Source organism: Rhinoderma darwinii, chromosome 1 (assembly GCF_050947455.1).
Source record: "Rhinoderma darwinii isolate aRhiDar2 chromosome 1, aRhiDar2.hap1, whole genome shotgun sequence".
Taxonomy (NCBI): domain Eukaryota; kingdom Metazoa; phylum Chordata; class Amphibia; order Anura; family Rhinodermatidae; genus Rhinoderma; species Rhinoderma darwinii.
In genome coordinates, this window is record NC_134687.1 from 446,834,307 (window position 1) to 446,851,465 (window position 17,159).

At 42.7% G+C, this 17,159-nt stretch overlaps 1 protein-coding gene across 1 annotated transcript; it reads left to right on the plus strand.

Annotated features, from left to right (window-relative positions):
* The first annotated feature begins 352 nt into the window (after positions 1 to 352).
* UNC119B (unc-119 lipid binding chaperone B) lies at positions 353 to 13,758 on the plus strand. Its single transcript, XM_075831395.1, has 5 exons — positions 353 to 738; positions 831 to 941; positions 7,241 to 7,349; positions 10,499 to 10,671; positions 13,189 to 13,758. The coding sequence occupies exons 1-5, from the start codon at positions 531 to 533 to the stop codon at positions 13,299 to 13,301; spliced, it is 714 nt and encodes a 237-aa protein (XP_075687510.1). The 5' UTR covers positions 353 to 530; the 3' UTR covers positions 13,302 to 13,758.
* The last annotated feature ends 3,401 nt before the right edge of the window (positions 13,759 to 17,159 follow it).

Genomic DNA, 17,159 nt, shown 5'->3' on the forward strand with positions numbered 1-17,159 from the left:
CATCATGTACCTCACACATTAACCCAATGTTGTCCATTATGACTGAGGAACACGATGGGGTTAATTACCATTAATATGAGGCACATGGAGGTTCAAAATTAATAATACAGCGTGTCTCTCATCAGAAAACTGAACTTTTTTTTTATTATTGTTGGCAAAAGTATCGTTTTGGTATCTAGTATCGCAATACAACACAAAGTATCGGTATCGAAGTTGGACTTGTGGTATCGTGACAACCCTATCCAGCACACACCTATGTCGTGATGTACGGGACTTATAGGCTGTGACCTTTATTTCCCCGGGTCCAGAAGACCACTATTGGTCCGCCCCTCGTCTGGCCGGTCCTCTCACATTGCAATCCATAGTAAACGACTAGCCTTTGGCGCTCATTGGTGTAAACATTTTTGGATACACGCCCCATTACATTGTGTCTCCTTACATTCGCTTATGTTACCAAGTTACGGCGGTGTCCGCCTTCTCTCCATAGTTACGGCACTAGCGGAGGTGGCAGCCGCCATCTTGTTGTAGAAATGAGCGGGTCGAACCGTGAGGCAGCTAAGGAAGAACGCAAGAAAGCGGGGGGCGGGGTGATTAACCGTCTGAAAGCGCGGCGGGTGCAGGGCAGGGAAGTAAGCGACTCCGATCACAGAGCTGTGACTCCGGTCACCGAGCATGAGTTGTTAGGCCTGAAAGAGCCGAGACCGGAGAACGTCCTAGGCCTGACAAGGGTCACAGAGAGTAAGTTTTATCGTGGAGGTTGCTGCGTCTCCAGATACCGGACGCCGTTCTCAGTCACGTTTCCACTCACTTGGTTTTTGTTTCGTCACTAGATTATTTGTGTAAACCGGAAGATAATCTTTATGGCATTGACTTCACCCGCTTTAAGATCCGGGATCTAGAGACTGGCACTGTGCTGTTTGAGATCTCCAAGCCTTGCTCAGGTAATTGACTATCAAATGTACCATTCACATATGGCATTCATTCCTCATAGACATGCCAACCTCGAAGCGCTGATCTCAGGGTGAAGTAGCCGGCTGGTAGGGCATAGAAATATTATAACAACAATGCAAGATTTAACCAGCAAACTTTATGGAAATAAAAAATTATAGATATATTATTTACTCTTACTTAAAAAGTAATAAGGACGGACATCATTATGGGTATGTTCACACGGCAACACCAAATACGTCTCTAATTACGAAGCTGTTTTCAGGCGAAAACAGCTCCTGAATTTCAGACGTTTTTACAAGTGCACGCGTTTTTCGAGGAGTCCAGTACGGACGTAATTGGAGCTGGTTTTCTATTGAGTCAATGAAAAACGGCTCCAATTACATCCCAAGAAGTGACATGCACTTCTTTGACGCGGGCGTCTTTTTACGCGCCCTCTTTTGACAGCGATGCATAAAAATACTCCTAGTCTGCACAGAACATCGTAAGACCCATTGCAAGCAATGGGCAGATGTTTTCTGACGTATTGGAGCAGTTTTTTCAGGCGTAATTCGGGGCGTAAACCGCCTCAATTACGTCTGTAAATAGGGCGTGTGAAAATACCCTGTAAGTTATCGGGGCTGTCGAGCGTCCGTGGTATCCGGTCATAAGGGCTTATTCTTGTATATATGATCTGCTAATACGCTTGCTGTGCTGTAGTGTCGAGATTCTGTTAGCAAAGTGTCAGGATTCTGAATACACATCACGTCCTGGCTGGAGGTAATGTATATTCATAGTCAGGACACTGCAGTAACGTTATAGTGTGTTTATGTGGCTGCACGTAACGATATAGCTATATCGCTATGTGCTGTGTAAATGAATGGGGAGAAGTGTAAGACACTGATTGGTCAGCGTCATACACTCCTCTTTACAACGCCCACTTGGCCAAAAAGTAAAACACGCCCAGTTGTTCATTAAGAAACGAATTAGCGTAAAACTAATATAGGTCATAACTCCGTCAAAAATGATTGTTTTTCTAAATAAAATAACACAGCTGTAATCTACATTACAGCGCCGATCACATCATGTACAATATAGGGCACTTAAAATGTGGTGACCGAGCCTTTTTAAAGGTGTATTCCAGCCTAAAGCATATTTTACCTATTTACTGGATAGGTGATGAATGCTAGATCGGTTAAGGTCCGCACGCTGGGACCCCCACCCATCGCCAGAACAAGGTTACCCGATCTCCCCAGCCACGAGATGGTGGCTAGGAGGAGTTTGACTGGAGCGGTAGCTGGGCTGCGTCTATGGGACTGATAGAAACAGCCGAGCTAGATCTAGCATTTATCAACTATGCAGTGGATAGGTGAAAAATTATAAGTGTAAGTGCCATACAACACGCAAATATCACCATATAGTGTTCAAATAAAACCACAATTTTGCCTTCATATGGTGCACTATGACTGTAGAGTACCACACAAATACATCATACAATGCGAATATACAGTGGATATAAAGTCTACACACCCCTGTTAAAATGCCAGGTTTTTGTCATGTTACAAAATCAGTCCAAGATGAATAATTTCAGGACTTTTTCCATCTTTAATGTGACCCATAATCTGTACAATTCCATTGAAAAGCAAACTGAAAATCTTTTAGCGTGGAAAAATAAAAATAAGGAACAAAAATAATGTGGTTGCATAAATATGCACACCCATAAACTAATACTTTCTTGAATTACCCTTTGACTTTATGACAGAACTCAGTCTTTTCTTGACTTGGCAATTGTTCCGCACTCTTCCTTGCAAAAGCGCTCCAAATCTGTCAGATTGAGAGGGCATCTCCTGTGTACAGCCCTCTTCAGGTCACTCCGCAGAGCAATGGGATTCAGGTCTGGGCTCTGGCCGTGCCATTCCATAACGTTGATCTTCTTCTGGTGAAGCCATTCTTTTGTTGATTTGGAGGTATGCTTTGGGTCGTTGCCGTGCTGAAAGGTGAAATTCCTCTTCATCTTCAGCTTTTTAGCAGAGGCCTGCAGGTTTTGTGCCAATATTGCCTGATATTTGGAACTGTTCATAATTCCCCCCACCTTTACTAAATCCCCAGTTCCAGCTGCAGAATAACAGCCCCAAACATAATGTTGCCACCACCATGCTTCACTGTGGGTATGGTGTTCTTTTGGTGATGTGCAGTGTTGGCTTTGCGCCAAACATACCTTTTGGAATTATGGCCAAAAAGTTCAGCCTTGGTCTCGTCAGACCAGAACACGTTTTCCCACATGCTTTTGGCAGACTTGATGTAGGTCTTTGCAAAACATAGCCGGGCTGGGATGTTTTTCTTTGTTAGAAAAGGTTTTGCCACTTTACACCACAGCCCAGACATATGCAGAAAATGATAGATTGTTGTCACAAGCACTACACAACCAGTACCTGCCAGAAAGTCCTGCAGCTCCTTTTAACCAGTTCAGGACCGGGCTATTTTGAGCCTTCAGGACCAGACACCGTTTAGCCCTTTTTAGCACGTGTTAGTTAAATGGCCATAACTTTTTTTATTTGTTGGGCTAACAACATGATTTTTGCGACGTTTTTTCCGTAGACAATGCAGGTTTCATTTTTTATCGTTTTTATACACATCCTTTTTGCTATTTTAGAATTTTTATTCATAAAGTTTGAAAATAATAGTAAAAAAAATAAGCTTTTTTACTTTTCAGCAATTATTTTTTTTTGGTAATAACTTAGTTTTACCCTAAAATAGACTTTTTTTATTTGTGATCGTCATTGTCTAACGTAAATTTTAATATATTACATGTCTATATTCGGGTAATTGGGTCAGCGCTAGCGTTACAAAAATGATTGGTGGGGGGGGGGGGGGACGTTTTTTTTTGGCGTGGATATTTTCTGTGTATTTATTATTAAAAAAAATTTGCACTTAACTTTCACTGACAGCCGGAGACCCGACATTCAGCTGCCCGATCGCACGGGCAGCAAGTTATGGCTCTGGTTTTAAGGACCCTGACCGCTGGCCGAAAAAACATCCGGTGGTCGGGAACCAGTTAATGTTGCTGTAGGCCTCTTGGTAGCCTCCTGGACCAATTTTCGTCTTGTCTTCATCAAGTTTTGAGGGATGTCCAGTTCTTGGTAATGTCACTGTTGTGCCAAATGTAACCAACTTGATGACAGTCTTCACTGTGTTCCGTGTTACATCTAATGCCTTGGAAATTCTTTGGTACCCTTCTCCTGACTGATGCTTTTCAACAATCAGATCCCTTTGATGTGTTGTAAGCTCTTTACGGACGATGGCTTTTGCTGTGACATGCAACAAAGAAAATGTCAGGAAAATCCTAATAGAACAGCTGAACTTTATATAGGGTTACTCAGAATCACTTTAAATAATGGCAGCTGTGTACTGACTACGATTTAAATGTGATTGGCTAATTCTGAACACAACCACATCCCCCAATTATAAGAGGGTGTTCACACTTATGCAACCACATTATTGTAGTTTTTGGTTTTTTTCCCCTCTAAATGATTTCAGTTTGTTTTTCAATGGAATTGTACAGATTATGGGTCACATTAAAGGTGGAAAAAGTTCTGAAATTAATCTTGTACTGACTTTGTAACATGAGAAAACCTGACATTTTAACGGGTGTGCAGACTTTTTATATCCACTGTAAGTGCCCTACAATATCATAATGTTACTATTGAAATAAAAGAATTTGTCCCACCACAGAAAAATTGTGACCACTGCTATGAACTTGGGCTGTCCATGAATGGCCAAGTCCTCCAGAGCGAGAACTGCTGCTTTCTCTGCACTCTGGCTCATAGAGGGGGGACTTCTGTGATGTCCATAAGGCACAACCTTATTAATATAATGCGTTATTGAGTACAATTTTTTTTTTTTTAATATATACATGTGTATGTACGCTCCATATACAGATGTAACTGGGTGTCTATGGAAACACCCTGATAATTGCTCATGACCTCTTGGGTGTGCAGAAGTGAGAGGTTGAAAATTTGGTGACACCCGGAAGTTAAAGGGGTTTTCCAATCCCATTTTTTTTTTTGTTTACAATGAGAGGTTTTTTCGTTGTCTTGCTCTTCCGGTCATACAGTTCCCTGCATGCACCGGTTGTGTCCCAGCATGCGATGCGCCAGCAGCAGGGACTCATCACGCCTACTACATCCAGCTATAAACAATCTCCGTTGCCAGTTTACTGCTCTCATTAGATCAGTGAGAGCTAACTATAAACCTGCAACATATCAGTGCTGTACCAAACAACACTCTTACATAATTGTAAAAAAAAAAAAAAAAAAATTTGACCCCAGAGATGGAGTCACAGAGCACTAGTATAGGCTCTGTATCGGGACTCTGTGGAATCCCCTGACATCACTGTCCATATATGGACAGTGTTGTCAGGGTCTTCCCCAGAGTCGGAGTCCCGGGCAGAGCGCTAGTATAGGCTCTGCTCCGGTACTCTGGAATCCCCTAACAACAGCGCCGGAGTCCTTGTGATAGCTCTACTAGCAACTGGCTCCTGACATCTGATAGTTTCCGGTCCGCTTCTAGGGGGGAGAAAATTACTCTGGTGCTGTGATAGCGCAGGAGTGGGCATGCGTGGTAAACACAGCTAGTGTAGAAACCACGCATGCTCCGAGACTCTTCGTGTTTACCACGCATGCTCCGAGACTAGCAGTGTTTACCACGCATGCTCCGAGATTTGCAGTGTTTCTCGCCCCTAGCAGCAGACCGGAAACTATCAGAAGAAAGGGAGTATCTGGTCCACCACTTCCCTCAGTGTACTGTGATGTCAGGAATGACGTACCCGTACATTGAGCCAGCCGGAAAACGGAACTCTGATCATGGACGAGCTAGCGCCGGAAGTAAGGATTTTGATACTGGAGACTCATCACATGACCAGCGCTGGAATCGGGTGTTAGAAGATTAAATCAAAACTTAAGTATATTACAAATTAAATTCTTTTTATATTTGCAGTGAAATAGAGATTAGTTAATTGGTTCTGGAAAACCTCTTTAATACGTTTGCCACTGAGGTTCAGTTTTCAGTTTTAATGGGACTTCTGGAAAGATTGAGCTTTCAGTTATTTCTCCTTTACTGCTGATGACTTATTCACACGTGCCGGTGTTGAGCAGTGCGGGCAAAAACGTATGCTTGATCCCGCACAGAGATGGATATATGCATCATTGTCATTTTGTGTATACTGCCCAAAATCCCCAAAAAATGGTGGCCGGTTTGCGTTTCTTTTTTTCTTCCTCATTTCTCCTGCACAACATTTAATCAATAGATTACATGTAACCCAATATGGTACAACGTGTCCCACCCAAAGAATAATACCTACCCTGAAAAATACATAGGCTACATTGATAGAAAAATAATAACTTTATGGCTCTTGAAATATGGTAATTGAAGTAGAGGGGGGGGGGGGGGAATATTGCCATGTAGGCCCTAAATAGGTTGATCCTCAAGGGGTTAAAGCGAACTGGTCACTGACCAATCTATTTAAATAAGAACGTAAGTGTCCTATCCTATTAGTTATACTAGTGGGTTCATCACACCCACATACGCCCCCCCCAGCATTTGATTCCCAAGTCACAGAACATTTTAAGCCACGCACCTATTTTGCCCAGTAAAGTCCAAAACTGCATAGAAATGCCCCTTTTATAGAAACGGCACGAGTGGCACCCTTTCATTTTAGCGGGTGAATCGGGTTCGTGAGAACTGACCCGATTTTCCAATCCGTGGACCATGTCCTATCTTTTCACGTATCGATGACAGGACCTGGCCGGTGCACACAGTCGTGTGCATGAGGCATTAGGAAGATGTCCTTCCTCTCCGTGGTCCCATGCAAAGGGCAGGCATGAAAAATTAGACTGAAGGGCATTATACTAGATTACCTTCCAACAGAGTGCAAAACAAGGGGGGGGGGGGTGGTTGAAAAGAAAGCAATTATGATTCTGTGGAGTCACATAGTGAATCACATGATACTTTTCAACCAGTTGGCATCTCTGAAAAGATCATGTGATGTAGTCTGTGACAGTGATTACTGGCGTTCTTTTCAGCCCTTCCCCATTTGGCACTTCGAAGGGTTGTTTAGTGGATGTAATCATGCTCACTAGTATAACTATTAGAGAATTACATTATTGACCTAATTCAGAAAGCCTTGTCAAGTCTAGAATATGGAGCAGATGCCTATTTTCACTTGTGGATTTTTCTGTAAATGTATGCTGCGCAATGTCACGACTAGTTTCTAAATATGTATTTATTCATGGTTTGTCTGTTTTTCTTTTAATAGAACAGGAAGAGGAAGATGAAGAGGCAGGACAGGTTGATAGTAGCGCTGGGCGCTTTGTACGATATCAGTTCACACCAGCATTTCTTAGGCTTCGAAAAGTTGGCGCTACGTGAGTATTATAAAGAAACTATGGCTCAACCCTATGCCAGCTGCTTTATCTACTACATCTCTGCTTACGCACCTTAACATTTGACGTATGTTGGGACATCCAGACGTCTGCTGTCCGGGGGGGGGGGGGGGGGGTTGCTCCAGGATTGGCATAATGGACTTCAACATGCCTGTCCTTTTTGTTCTGTCAGGAGATAACCCACTGGTGCTTGGGTTGTATCAGACAGCCAAAGGCTATACCCGGGTGTTCAAAGGTTGGAATAATCTGGCATATAGACTCTATTGTACCATGCACGCAAGGCATTGGTGCCATTTTATTATTCAACCATTGAGATCTATACAGTAGGGGCATTCAGTCAGATCTGTGATCTCAGTGTCTGCTTTGTTCTGGGGTCTACATTCTTGCAGTGTTTCATTAGAAATACTGCATTATGATAGAATATTCATTGTCCTAAGCCCACATATTGTCCAATCTACAGAAGTCGACCTCCAAGTGAATGTGCAATAAATCCAGAATTGTAATCTTCATTGTAATGTGATATTAAAAGAATAATTATGTTGCAGTGTACATATTTCTACCTTCTGAAAGCTAAATGTTATCAAATGTTTAACTAAAAATAGTTAGGGTATGTTCACACGAGGGCGTCCGTAACGGCTGAAATTACGGGGATGTTTCAGCCTGAAAACATCCCCGTAATTTCAGCCGTACCGGCATGTGCAGGCGCTTGAACGCTGCGTCAATTACGGGCGTATTTAGCGCTGCTATTCATTGGAGTCAATGAATAACGGCTCTATTTACGGCCAAAGAAGTGACAGGTCACTTCTTTGACGCGGGCGTCTATTTACGCGCTGTCTTTTGACAGCGGCGCGTAAATTACGCCTCGTGTGAACAGACAAACGTCTGCCCATTGCTTTCAATGGGCAGGTGTTTGTCAGCGCTATTGAGGCGCTATTTTCGGACGTAATTCGGGGCAAAAACGCCCGAATTACGTCCGTAAATAGGCCGTGTGAACATACCCTAAGGGTATGTGCACACACACTATTTACGTCCGTAATTGACGGACGTATTTTCGGCCGCAAGTACCGGACCGAACACAGTGCAGGGAGCCGGGCTCCTAGCATCATAGTTATATACGATGCTAGGAGTCCCTGCCTCTCTGCAGGACAACTGTCCCGTACTGTAATCATGTTTTCAGTACGGGACAGTAGTTCCACGGAGAGGCAGGGACTCCTAGCATCGTACATAACTATGATGCTAGGAGCCCGGCTCCCTGCACTGTGTTCGGTCCACTACTTGCGGCCGAAATACGTCCGTCAATTACGGACGTAATTAGTGTGTGTGCACATACCCTTAGAATGAAAGCAGCAGTTCCATTGCAGTAGTAGACTTTGGGTAGTATTTACCGGTTACTTATTTTCTTTGATGCTGGCTGCTTTTAAGGGGTTTTTCCCAAAATCATAAACTATCACACCCATCCCCCCCCCGTTCCGCCTTACTACTCGACCGCATGCGCACTACTGATCCATTCAATGTCTATTGGAATTACGGAAACAGCTGAGTACAGTGCTCGGCTGTTCCCTTCATTCACATATAAAGTGAACTAGCTGTTATACCTGGCGTTGCTCGGGAGGTTGACTTACGGTATAGATAGTGTCTGCCCGTCCATGAGATTGAGACCGTATGAGACTGATTGATGGTTGTTGTAACTAATGAGGAGGCAGGGTTTGGAGGTCGGGCCTTCGTCGTGTAGTGTTGGGAATTTTTAGTGAAGCGTCTGGTGAGGTAAAAGACTAGACATGGCTGAGAGTGACTGGGACACCGTGACTGTGCTGAGGAAGAAGGGTCTGACCACCGCGCAGGCCAAGTCCAAGCAGGTAAAGTATGCTGAGGCTGTGGAGGGGCGTGAGAACGTTACCTCAGACACTCCTGAGGAGAAATCTCGTAGATGTTCGTGTTACTCTACTGAGGCTGTGAGCAGACAAAGAGCCAGCGCCCGACACTGTGCTCCGAGTATCCTCTGACCTAGCGCCATTTTCTGTGTTGCGTTCCTCTGACGCCAAGGCGTGTCTACACTATGGAGGATGGAGCGTGACGTCACTTCATTTTAAACCAATGAAAAATCGGGCTTCAAATTTACTTTCGAAAATATATAATGGATGAAGCGGTGGGTGCATGCTTGACCACCGCTCCATTCAATCTCCTCCTTACTGCATGGGGTTCAGTGAGAAGGATGTGGGGGTTTGGGACCCTCCTTATGATCGGTGGGTCTCCCAGCGATCCAACAATTATTATATATATATATATATATATATATATAATAATTTTATATTATTATAATAATGTTCAGGACTTTTGAGTCTGTGCCAGAATGACAGCCACACGTCGCATGCCCGTCTGTGACTAGTTTATCTGTAGCCCTAGTCCAATGTCAAGATGTGCCCCTCTGGAATAGGGGCCCTGACTTTCCAATGTAAACCAAAGTTAGGCAATCATTAAAAGGTTATCCGGGATTAGAATAAAGTGTCTGCTTTTTGCCATAAACAGTCCCACTTGTGACCATGGTCTGTGACTAAGGGTATGTTCACACGCAGTGTTTTCAGACGTAATTCGGGCATTTTACGCCTCGAATTACACCTGAATAAACGCCCCTACAAACATCTGCCCATTTCTTTCAATGGGTTTTACGTTGCTCTGTTCCCACGAGCCTTAATTTTACACGTCGCTGTCAAAATACGGCGCGTAAAAAGACGCCCGCGAAAAAGAAGTGCATGTCACTTCTTGGGACGTTTTTGGAGGCGTTTTTCATTGACTCCATTGAAAAACAGCTCCAATAACGGCCGTAAAATACGCAGTGAAAAAAGCGAGTTGCTACAAAAACGTCTGAAAATCAGGAGCTGTTTTCGCCTGAAAACGGCTCCGTATTTTCAGACTTTTTTGGTCACTGCGTGTGAACATACCCTAATATTGCACCTCATCCCCATTCAAGTAAATGGGGCTGAGCTGTAATACCAGAGACCGCCCATGGACAAGAGTGGCACTGCTTCTGGGAGACAACTCGTTGGTAATTAGAAACTCCCATTCAGTAATTGCGCCTGCGCTGTAAGAATACGGTCACCAGTTTGTACTGTGTTTTTGATTTTTCTTTTTAGTGTGGAGTTCACTGTAGGCGATAAGCCTGTGAAGAGTTTCCGGATGATTGAGAGGCATTATTTTCGTGACCGCATACTTAAAAGCTTTGATTTTGACTTTGGCTTTTGCATTCCAAACAGCAGTAACACATGTGAACACATGTATGAATTTCCACAATTGTCAGAAGAACTCAGTAAGTATTTTTGTTATGTCTTTATGCATTTGACATAGGTCAAAATATAAGGTGTTCTAACATATGAAATATATCTTAATATACAGAGCTCCTTTCCTTTTTCTACGACTATCTGCCAGGAGGTTATGCAGTGCTGATTTTTCACTCGTTCCCTGTTTTGTTCTTGTCTCTGGATATTTGTAGCCACACTCCGCAGCAGTATTTTAATAAAATCCCTATTAAAAAATGTTGTCGCACTTCACATGCTCACAACCATTTAAGTGCTGCAGGCACACTCGTCCAGACAGAAGCTGCCTAGGTGAATACATACTAGGCCTGTTCTAGGGTCTCGTTGTTGATCTGTTGCCTGGGCAAGCACGCTGCAAGTGACAGACACCAAGGTCTCTTCTCTTTCCTGCTGTGAAACACAGAAACTGGTTACAAAACCAGTGCTGCCTGTTTAGAAGGTATTCCCAACTTTGAAGGTTTAGATTTTATATAAAGAATTAATTACCGTACATAAAAAGTTGACTAACCTCTAAATAGATTGTATTACTTCTCTTGTACTGGTCCTGAATTTCAACTTCGCTTTATAGTCCAGAAATCATGTACTGCAGGTCTAATAGGTAATGTATGGCGTCTTTCTCCATAGGGTGTTTTGAATTTTTTTTAAATGACAAACGTGGACACAAAACGCATGTCCCAGATGTATGCATTTCTATAGCTGCATATGTTTTCCATTGAATCCAATTGTAAGAAAAAAAACCTTGTATACGCTTTTCAATAGTTAATAAAAGTAAAGTGTGTGTGTGTATATACACTACCGTTCAAAAGTTTAGGGTCACTTAGAAATTTCCTTATTTTTGCAAGAAAAGCACAGTTTTTTTCAATGAAGATAACATTAAATTAATCAGAAATACACTCTATACATTGTTAATGTGCCAAATGACTATTCTAGCTGCAAACGTCTGGTTTTTAATGCAATATCTACATAGGTCTATAGAGGCCCATTTCCAGCAACCATCACTCCAGTGTTCTAATGGTACATTGTGTTTGCTAACTGTGTTAGAAGGCTAATGGATGATTAGAAAACACTTGAAAACCCTTGTGCAATTATGTTAGCACCGCTGTAAACAGTTTTGCTGTTTAGAGGAGCTATAAAATGGACCTTCCTTTGAGCTAGTTGAGAATCTGGAGCATTACATTTGTGGGTTCGATTAAATTCTCAAAATGGCTAGAAAAAGAGAGCTTTCATGTGAAACTCGACAGCCTATTCTTGTTCTTAGAAATGAAGGCTATTCCATGTGAGAAATTGCCAAGAAACTGAGGATTTCCTACAACGGGGTGTACTACTCCCTTCAGAGGACAGCACAAACAGGCTCTAACCAGAGTAGAAAGAGAAGTGGGAGGCCCCGCTGCACAACTGAGCAACAAGACAAGTACATTAGAGTCCCTAGTTTGAGAAATAGATGCCTCACAGGTCCTCAACTGGCAGCTTCATTAAATAGTACCCGCAAAACGCCAGTGTCAACATCTACAGTGAAGAGGCGACTCCGGGATGCTGGCCTTCAGGGCAGAGTGGCAAAGAAAAAGCCATATCTGAGACTGGCTAATAAAAGGAAAAGATTAATATGGGCAAAAGCACACAGACATTGGACAGAGGAAGATTGGAAAAAAGTGTTATGGACAGACGAATCGAAGTTTGAGGTGTTTGGATCACACAGAAGAACATTTGTGAGACGCAGAACAACTGAAAAGATGCTGGAAGAGTGCCTGACGCTATCTATCAAGTATGGTGGAGGTAATGTGATGGTCTGGGGTTGCTTTGGTGCTGGTAAAGTGGGAGATTTGTACAAGGTAAAAGGGATTTTGAATAAGGAAGGCTATCACTCCATTTTGCAACGACATGCCATACCCTGTGGACAGCGCTTGATTGGAGCCAATTTCATCCTACAACAGGACAATGACCCAAAGCACACCTCCAAATTATGCAAGAACTGTTTAGGGAAGAAGCAGGCAGCTGGTATTCTATCTGTAATGGAGTGGCCAGCGCAGTCACCAGATCTCAACCCCATAGAGCTGTTGTGGGAGCAGCTTGACCGTATGGTACGCAAGAAGTGCCCATCAAGCCAATCCAACTTGTGGGAGGGGCATCTGGAAGCATGGGGTGAAATTTCTCCCGATTACCTCAGCAAATTAACAGCTAGAATGCCAAAGGTCTGCATTGCTGTAATTGCTGCAAATGGAGCATTCTTTGACGAAAGCAAAGTTTGAAGGAGAAAATTATTATTTCTAACCTTGTCAATGTCTTGACTATATTTTCTAGTCATTTTGCAACTCATTTGATAAATATAAGTGTGAGTTTTCATGGAAAATACAAAATTGTCTGGGTGACCCCAAACTTTTGAACAGTAGTGTGTGTGTGTATGTATATATATATATATATATATATGGTAATACTAGAACTATAGTATCACAATGTAGCCAAGATACATGAGGAAATTTTATTTTTATTCAATATGACTTTTTTTTTCACAGTTCACTTGATGATTGATAACCCATATGAGACCAGATCAGACAGCTTCTACTTTGTGGATAACAAGCTCATCATGCACAATAAAGCAGATTATGCCTACAATGGTGGCCAGTAAGGATCTTTTTCAATGGACTGATCTATATTGGGTTAGAACATTCTTTGACAAGAGCAGAGGATTCGGGGATATATTTGAGGCCAATCCTGTGCTTGACGCAATCATGGAGCATTGTCTTTTTTCTATTCCTTTTATAAAGTGCTGTTATACAAGACCGAAGACTTTGTACAAATGATATTTATTTATTTTTGTCCGTATCAGTCCTAAGATCCTTTTATTAGCAGTTAAACAGCCGGGTGAGCTGTGAAGGAAGCTTACTGTTACAGGAATATACATATTATATGAAATCTTCAGTAAAAAGGTTTGCATAATTTGATTCTTGTTTTGTGCAATACTATAGTCTTCTTTTCCCCTGTCTTCAGGAGTAGATGGCTGTTTATAAAATGCAGAGCGCAGTATAATATTTTTATATATGGTTCCTGAAATTGGGACAAGTATGGTAAATGTCTAAAACATCTGCTTTCCTGTGTGGTCTATTCCATATTTTTTTAAGAACGTAAAGCCCTTTATTAACTTTGCCATAATTTGTATGTTTCTTACCGTTCCTTAATTCGTTTCTCAACGGTGTGATACAATAGGGGGGTGACAAATGACAAAACATGTATGAAAATAGCCCTTTTTGCTCAACTGTGGTTCACTTGGGTGCATATTTCTATAACGAATCTCATTGTCATTAGTAAAGCTTTACCCGACTCTTATATCTGTATCTTCCAATGAAGCAATAATTTATTATCCAAATACCGGATATTGTCTACCACCAAGTAAGGGAGTGGAGGCCAGAACAGATAAATGTCTTCCATTATGCACAGAACAAAATGGATAGGCTGAGAATTGTAATGGGCAAACAGAGATTGTGGGTCTGTAGCCGTCCTTGTTAATGTTTTTAGGAACACGAATAGGTGGAATTAAAGTGTCACTTGAAAGTTTTTTTTTTTCTTTTTAGCTTCTGATGTAGAGATGTGTACAGTTAATAATATACGGTCTTTGGCCTGTACGCAGCTCTGAGGAGAACCAAGGGGGCATGGTGCTTTATTCTAGTTGACTGTGGGAATCTCAGTGCCTGGACCTCAACTATTAATGACAGAAGTGTTTTAAAATGACAGCTGCCCATTAAAGCTTTATGTACAAAAAATAAATAAATCTATAAAATGCCCGTGATGGGTACTAGGAGCTCCCACTGTATTTTTTGGCACTTTAGGTCCCCTATAATATCCCTGGATTTTAACGGAAAAGGATATTAGGAGAAGCATTATGAGAGCTCTGTCTATCAGCTGCTTTCGTCCAATCACTATTGCTGAAAACTTTTGGCAATGCTGATTGAAAAAAACAAAAAACACAATTTTTGATCCTAAGGCCTCGTGCACACGACCGTAGCCATGTGCACGGCCGTGATTTTCGGGTCGGCCGGGGGCGGAGTGTCGCCTGCAAATGGCCGCATCCATTATTTGCTATGAGCCTGGACCGCAGAACATGGCCGAAATAAGGCTTGCCCGTTCTTCCTGGGCCATGCACGGACCGTGAAAACCACGGTCGTGTGCATGGCCCCATAGGAATGAATGGGGCCGCAATTCTCCCGTGAAATTGCGGCCGCAAAAGCACGTTTGTGTGCATGGGGCCTTACGATTTTTTTCAGGCATATTATACGTTCCCCCCCAAATGCTTGTTTTTGGAGCTGTATAATGGAGCTCTTAGCAACCACTTGTTTTTATAGTATGCAAATCATCAATTTGTCATAATGTATTACTAAACCCATTAACCAATTTTGCACCAGCAAGCAGATTATTTGAGATTGCTGTATTTTGCACAAGCAAACGCATAGGATGTTTGTAGGGTAACCAAATGGGTGTGGGTAAGGCTTTTGCTCCATGCCATGGCTTTTAGAAATGCAAATAACTATTTGAGCGTTAAAGATTCATCCAAGAGATCTTGTGTGCAGGAGAATGATGCTGCTTATCCTGGGATCTACTGGTTTATATTCATATGCTGTGTATGAGTAGTTTAATCTAAAACTTGGTTTTATTTATGATTTTGGAACAGATTTACATAGGGTTTGTTTTTTAAAGGCTTTGTAAACCCCATGATTCAGTATTTTTTATTTTTTTATTTATCTCATATAAATAAGAGCTAAATATGCAAAAAGTATATAGTTTTTTCACACGGTCACTTCATTCACAACTTTCCCACAATATAAGGGTATGTTCACACTGAGTTTTTTTCGGGCCGTAAACGTCCTGAAAAACGGCTAAAAAAAATCGGCAGCAGAACCCCTCCAAACATCTGCCCATTGATTTCAATGGGAAAAACGGCGTTCTGTTCTGACGGGGTGTTTTTTACGTGGCTATTTTTCAAAACAGCCACGAAAAAGAAGTGCATGTCCCTTCAGCCGTATTTGGAGCCGTTTTTCAGACTATAGAAAAACAGCTCCAAAAACGTCCATTAAAAACGCAGTGAAAAAAAGCGACTGATTAAAAAACGTCAAAGTCAGGTGCTTGTTTTCCCTTGAAAACAGCTCTGTATTTTGAGATGTGTTTTTTTTTTTTTGGGTGTGTGCACATACCCTAAGGCCGGATTCACATGAGCGCGTGCGTTTTGCGCGCGCAAAAGGCACTTAACAGCTCCGTGTGTCCTCACCATATGATGCGCAGCTGTGTGATTTTCGCGCAGCCGCCATCATTATGACACTCTATGTTTGTAAACAGAAAAGCATGTGGTGCTTTTCTGTTTTCATTCATACTTTTCACAGCTGTTGCGTGAATCACGCGCGTCCCACAGAAGTGCTTCCGTGTGGCATGTGTGGTTTTCACGCACCCATTGACTTCAATGGGTGCGTGATGCACGAAATACCCACAAAGAACGGACATGTCGTGAGTTTTACGCAACGGACTCGCGCTGCACAAAAATCACACTGTCTGAACGGCCCCATAGACTAATATAGGTCCGTACGAGGCGCGTGAAAATCACGCGCGTTGCACGGACGTATATCACGTTCGTCTGAATAAGCCCTAACTGTTCCTTGCGTCCAGTCTTTGCTGAGGTGTAATAATCCTCTCAGGCCCCATGCACACGACCGTAGATTTTGTCCGCACTTACGGACCCATTCATTTCTATTGACCACGGACAACTTCCTGTATATTTGTGGGAAGGTGTCCTGGCTGTAGAAAGCCTCCGCAAAAGATACATGTCCTATCTTTTCCTCATTACAGACCGTGCTCCCATACTTTATATGGGAGCGTGGGCTGAAAATGTGGGTGGCTGGGCATGGCCGTATTCATCAGGCCTTAGGGTATGTTCACACGACAACGTCCGTAACGGCTGAAATTACGGGGATGTTTCCGCCTGAAAACATCCCCGTAATTTCAGCCGTAACGGCATGTGCAGGCGCTTGAACGCCGCGTCCATTACGGACGTAATTGGCGCTGCTATTCATTGGAGTCAATGAATAACGGCTCCAATTACGGCCAAAGAAGTGACGGGTCACTTCTTTGACGCGGGCATCTATTTACGCGCCGTCATTTGACAGCGGTGCGTAAATATACGCCTCGTGTGAACAGACAAACGTCTGCCCATTGCTTTCAATGGGCAGATGTTTGTCAACGCTATTGAGGCGCTATTTTCGGACGTAATTCGGGGCAAAAACGCCCGAATTACGTCCGTAATTAGTGTGTGTGAACATACCCTTACTAAGCAGTAGTTGGTTCCATGTCCTAGCTTTATTGTGGGAGGGGTGGAGTGTTTTATCACTAGGCTGACATTGTGTCAGTTTTCACCTTTCCTCTCTACTGAACACAACTGATGGGGGCTCAGCACTTTCAGAGGCTTGGAGCTGAAGTACATCCCCTGTCTGTGTGATTATAGGGC

Coding starts and splice junctions, on each gene's coding strand:
- UNC119B (XM_075831395.1), top strand. CDS start 531: ATGAGCGGGTCGAACCGTGAGGCAGCTAAGGAAGAACGCAAGAAAGCG. Junction 739..830: donor CCTGACAAGGGTCACAGAGA/GTAAGTTTTATC, acceptor TTTCGTCACTAG/ATTATTTGTGTAAACCGGAA. Junction 942..7,240: donor GATCTCCAAGCCTTGCTCAG/GTAATTGACTAT, acceptor TTCTTTTAATAG/AACAGGAAGAGGAAGATGAA.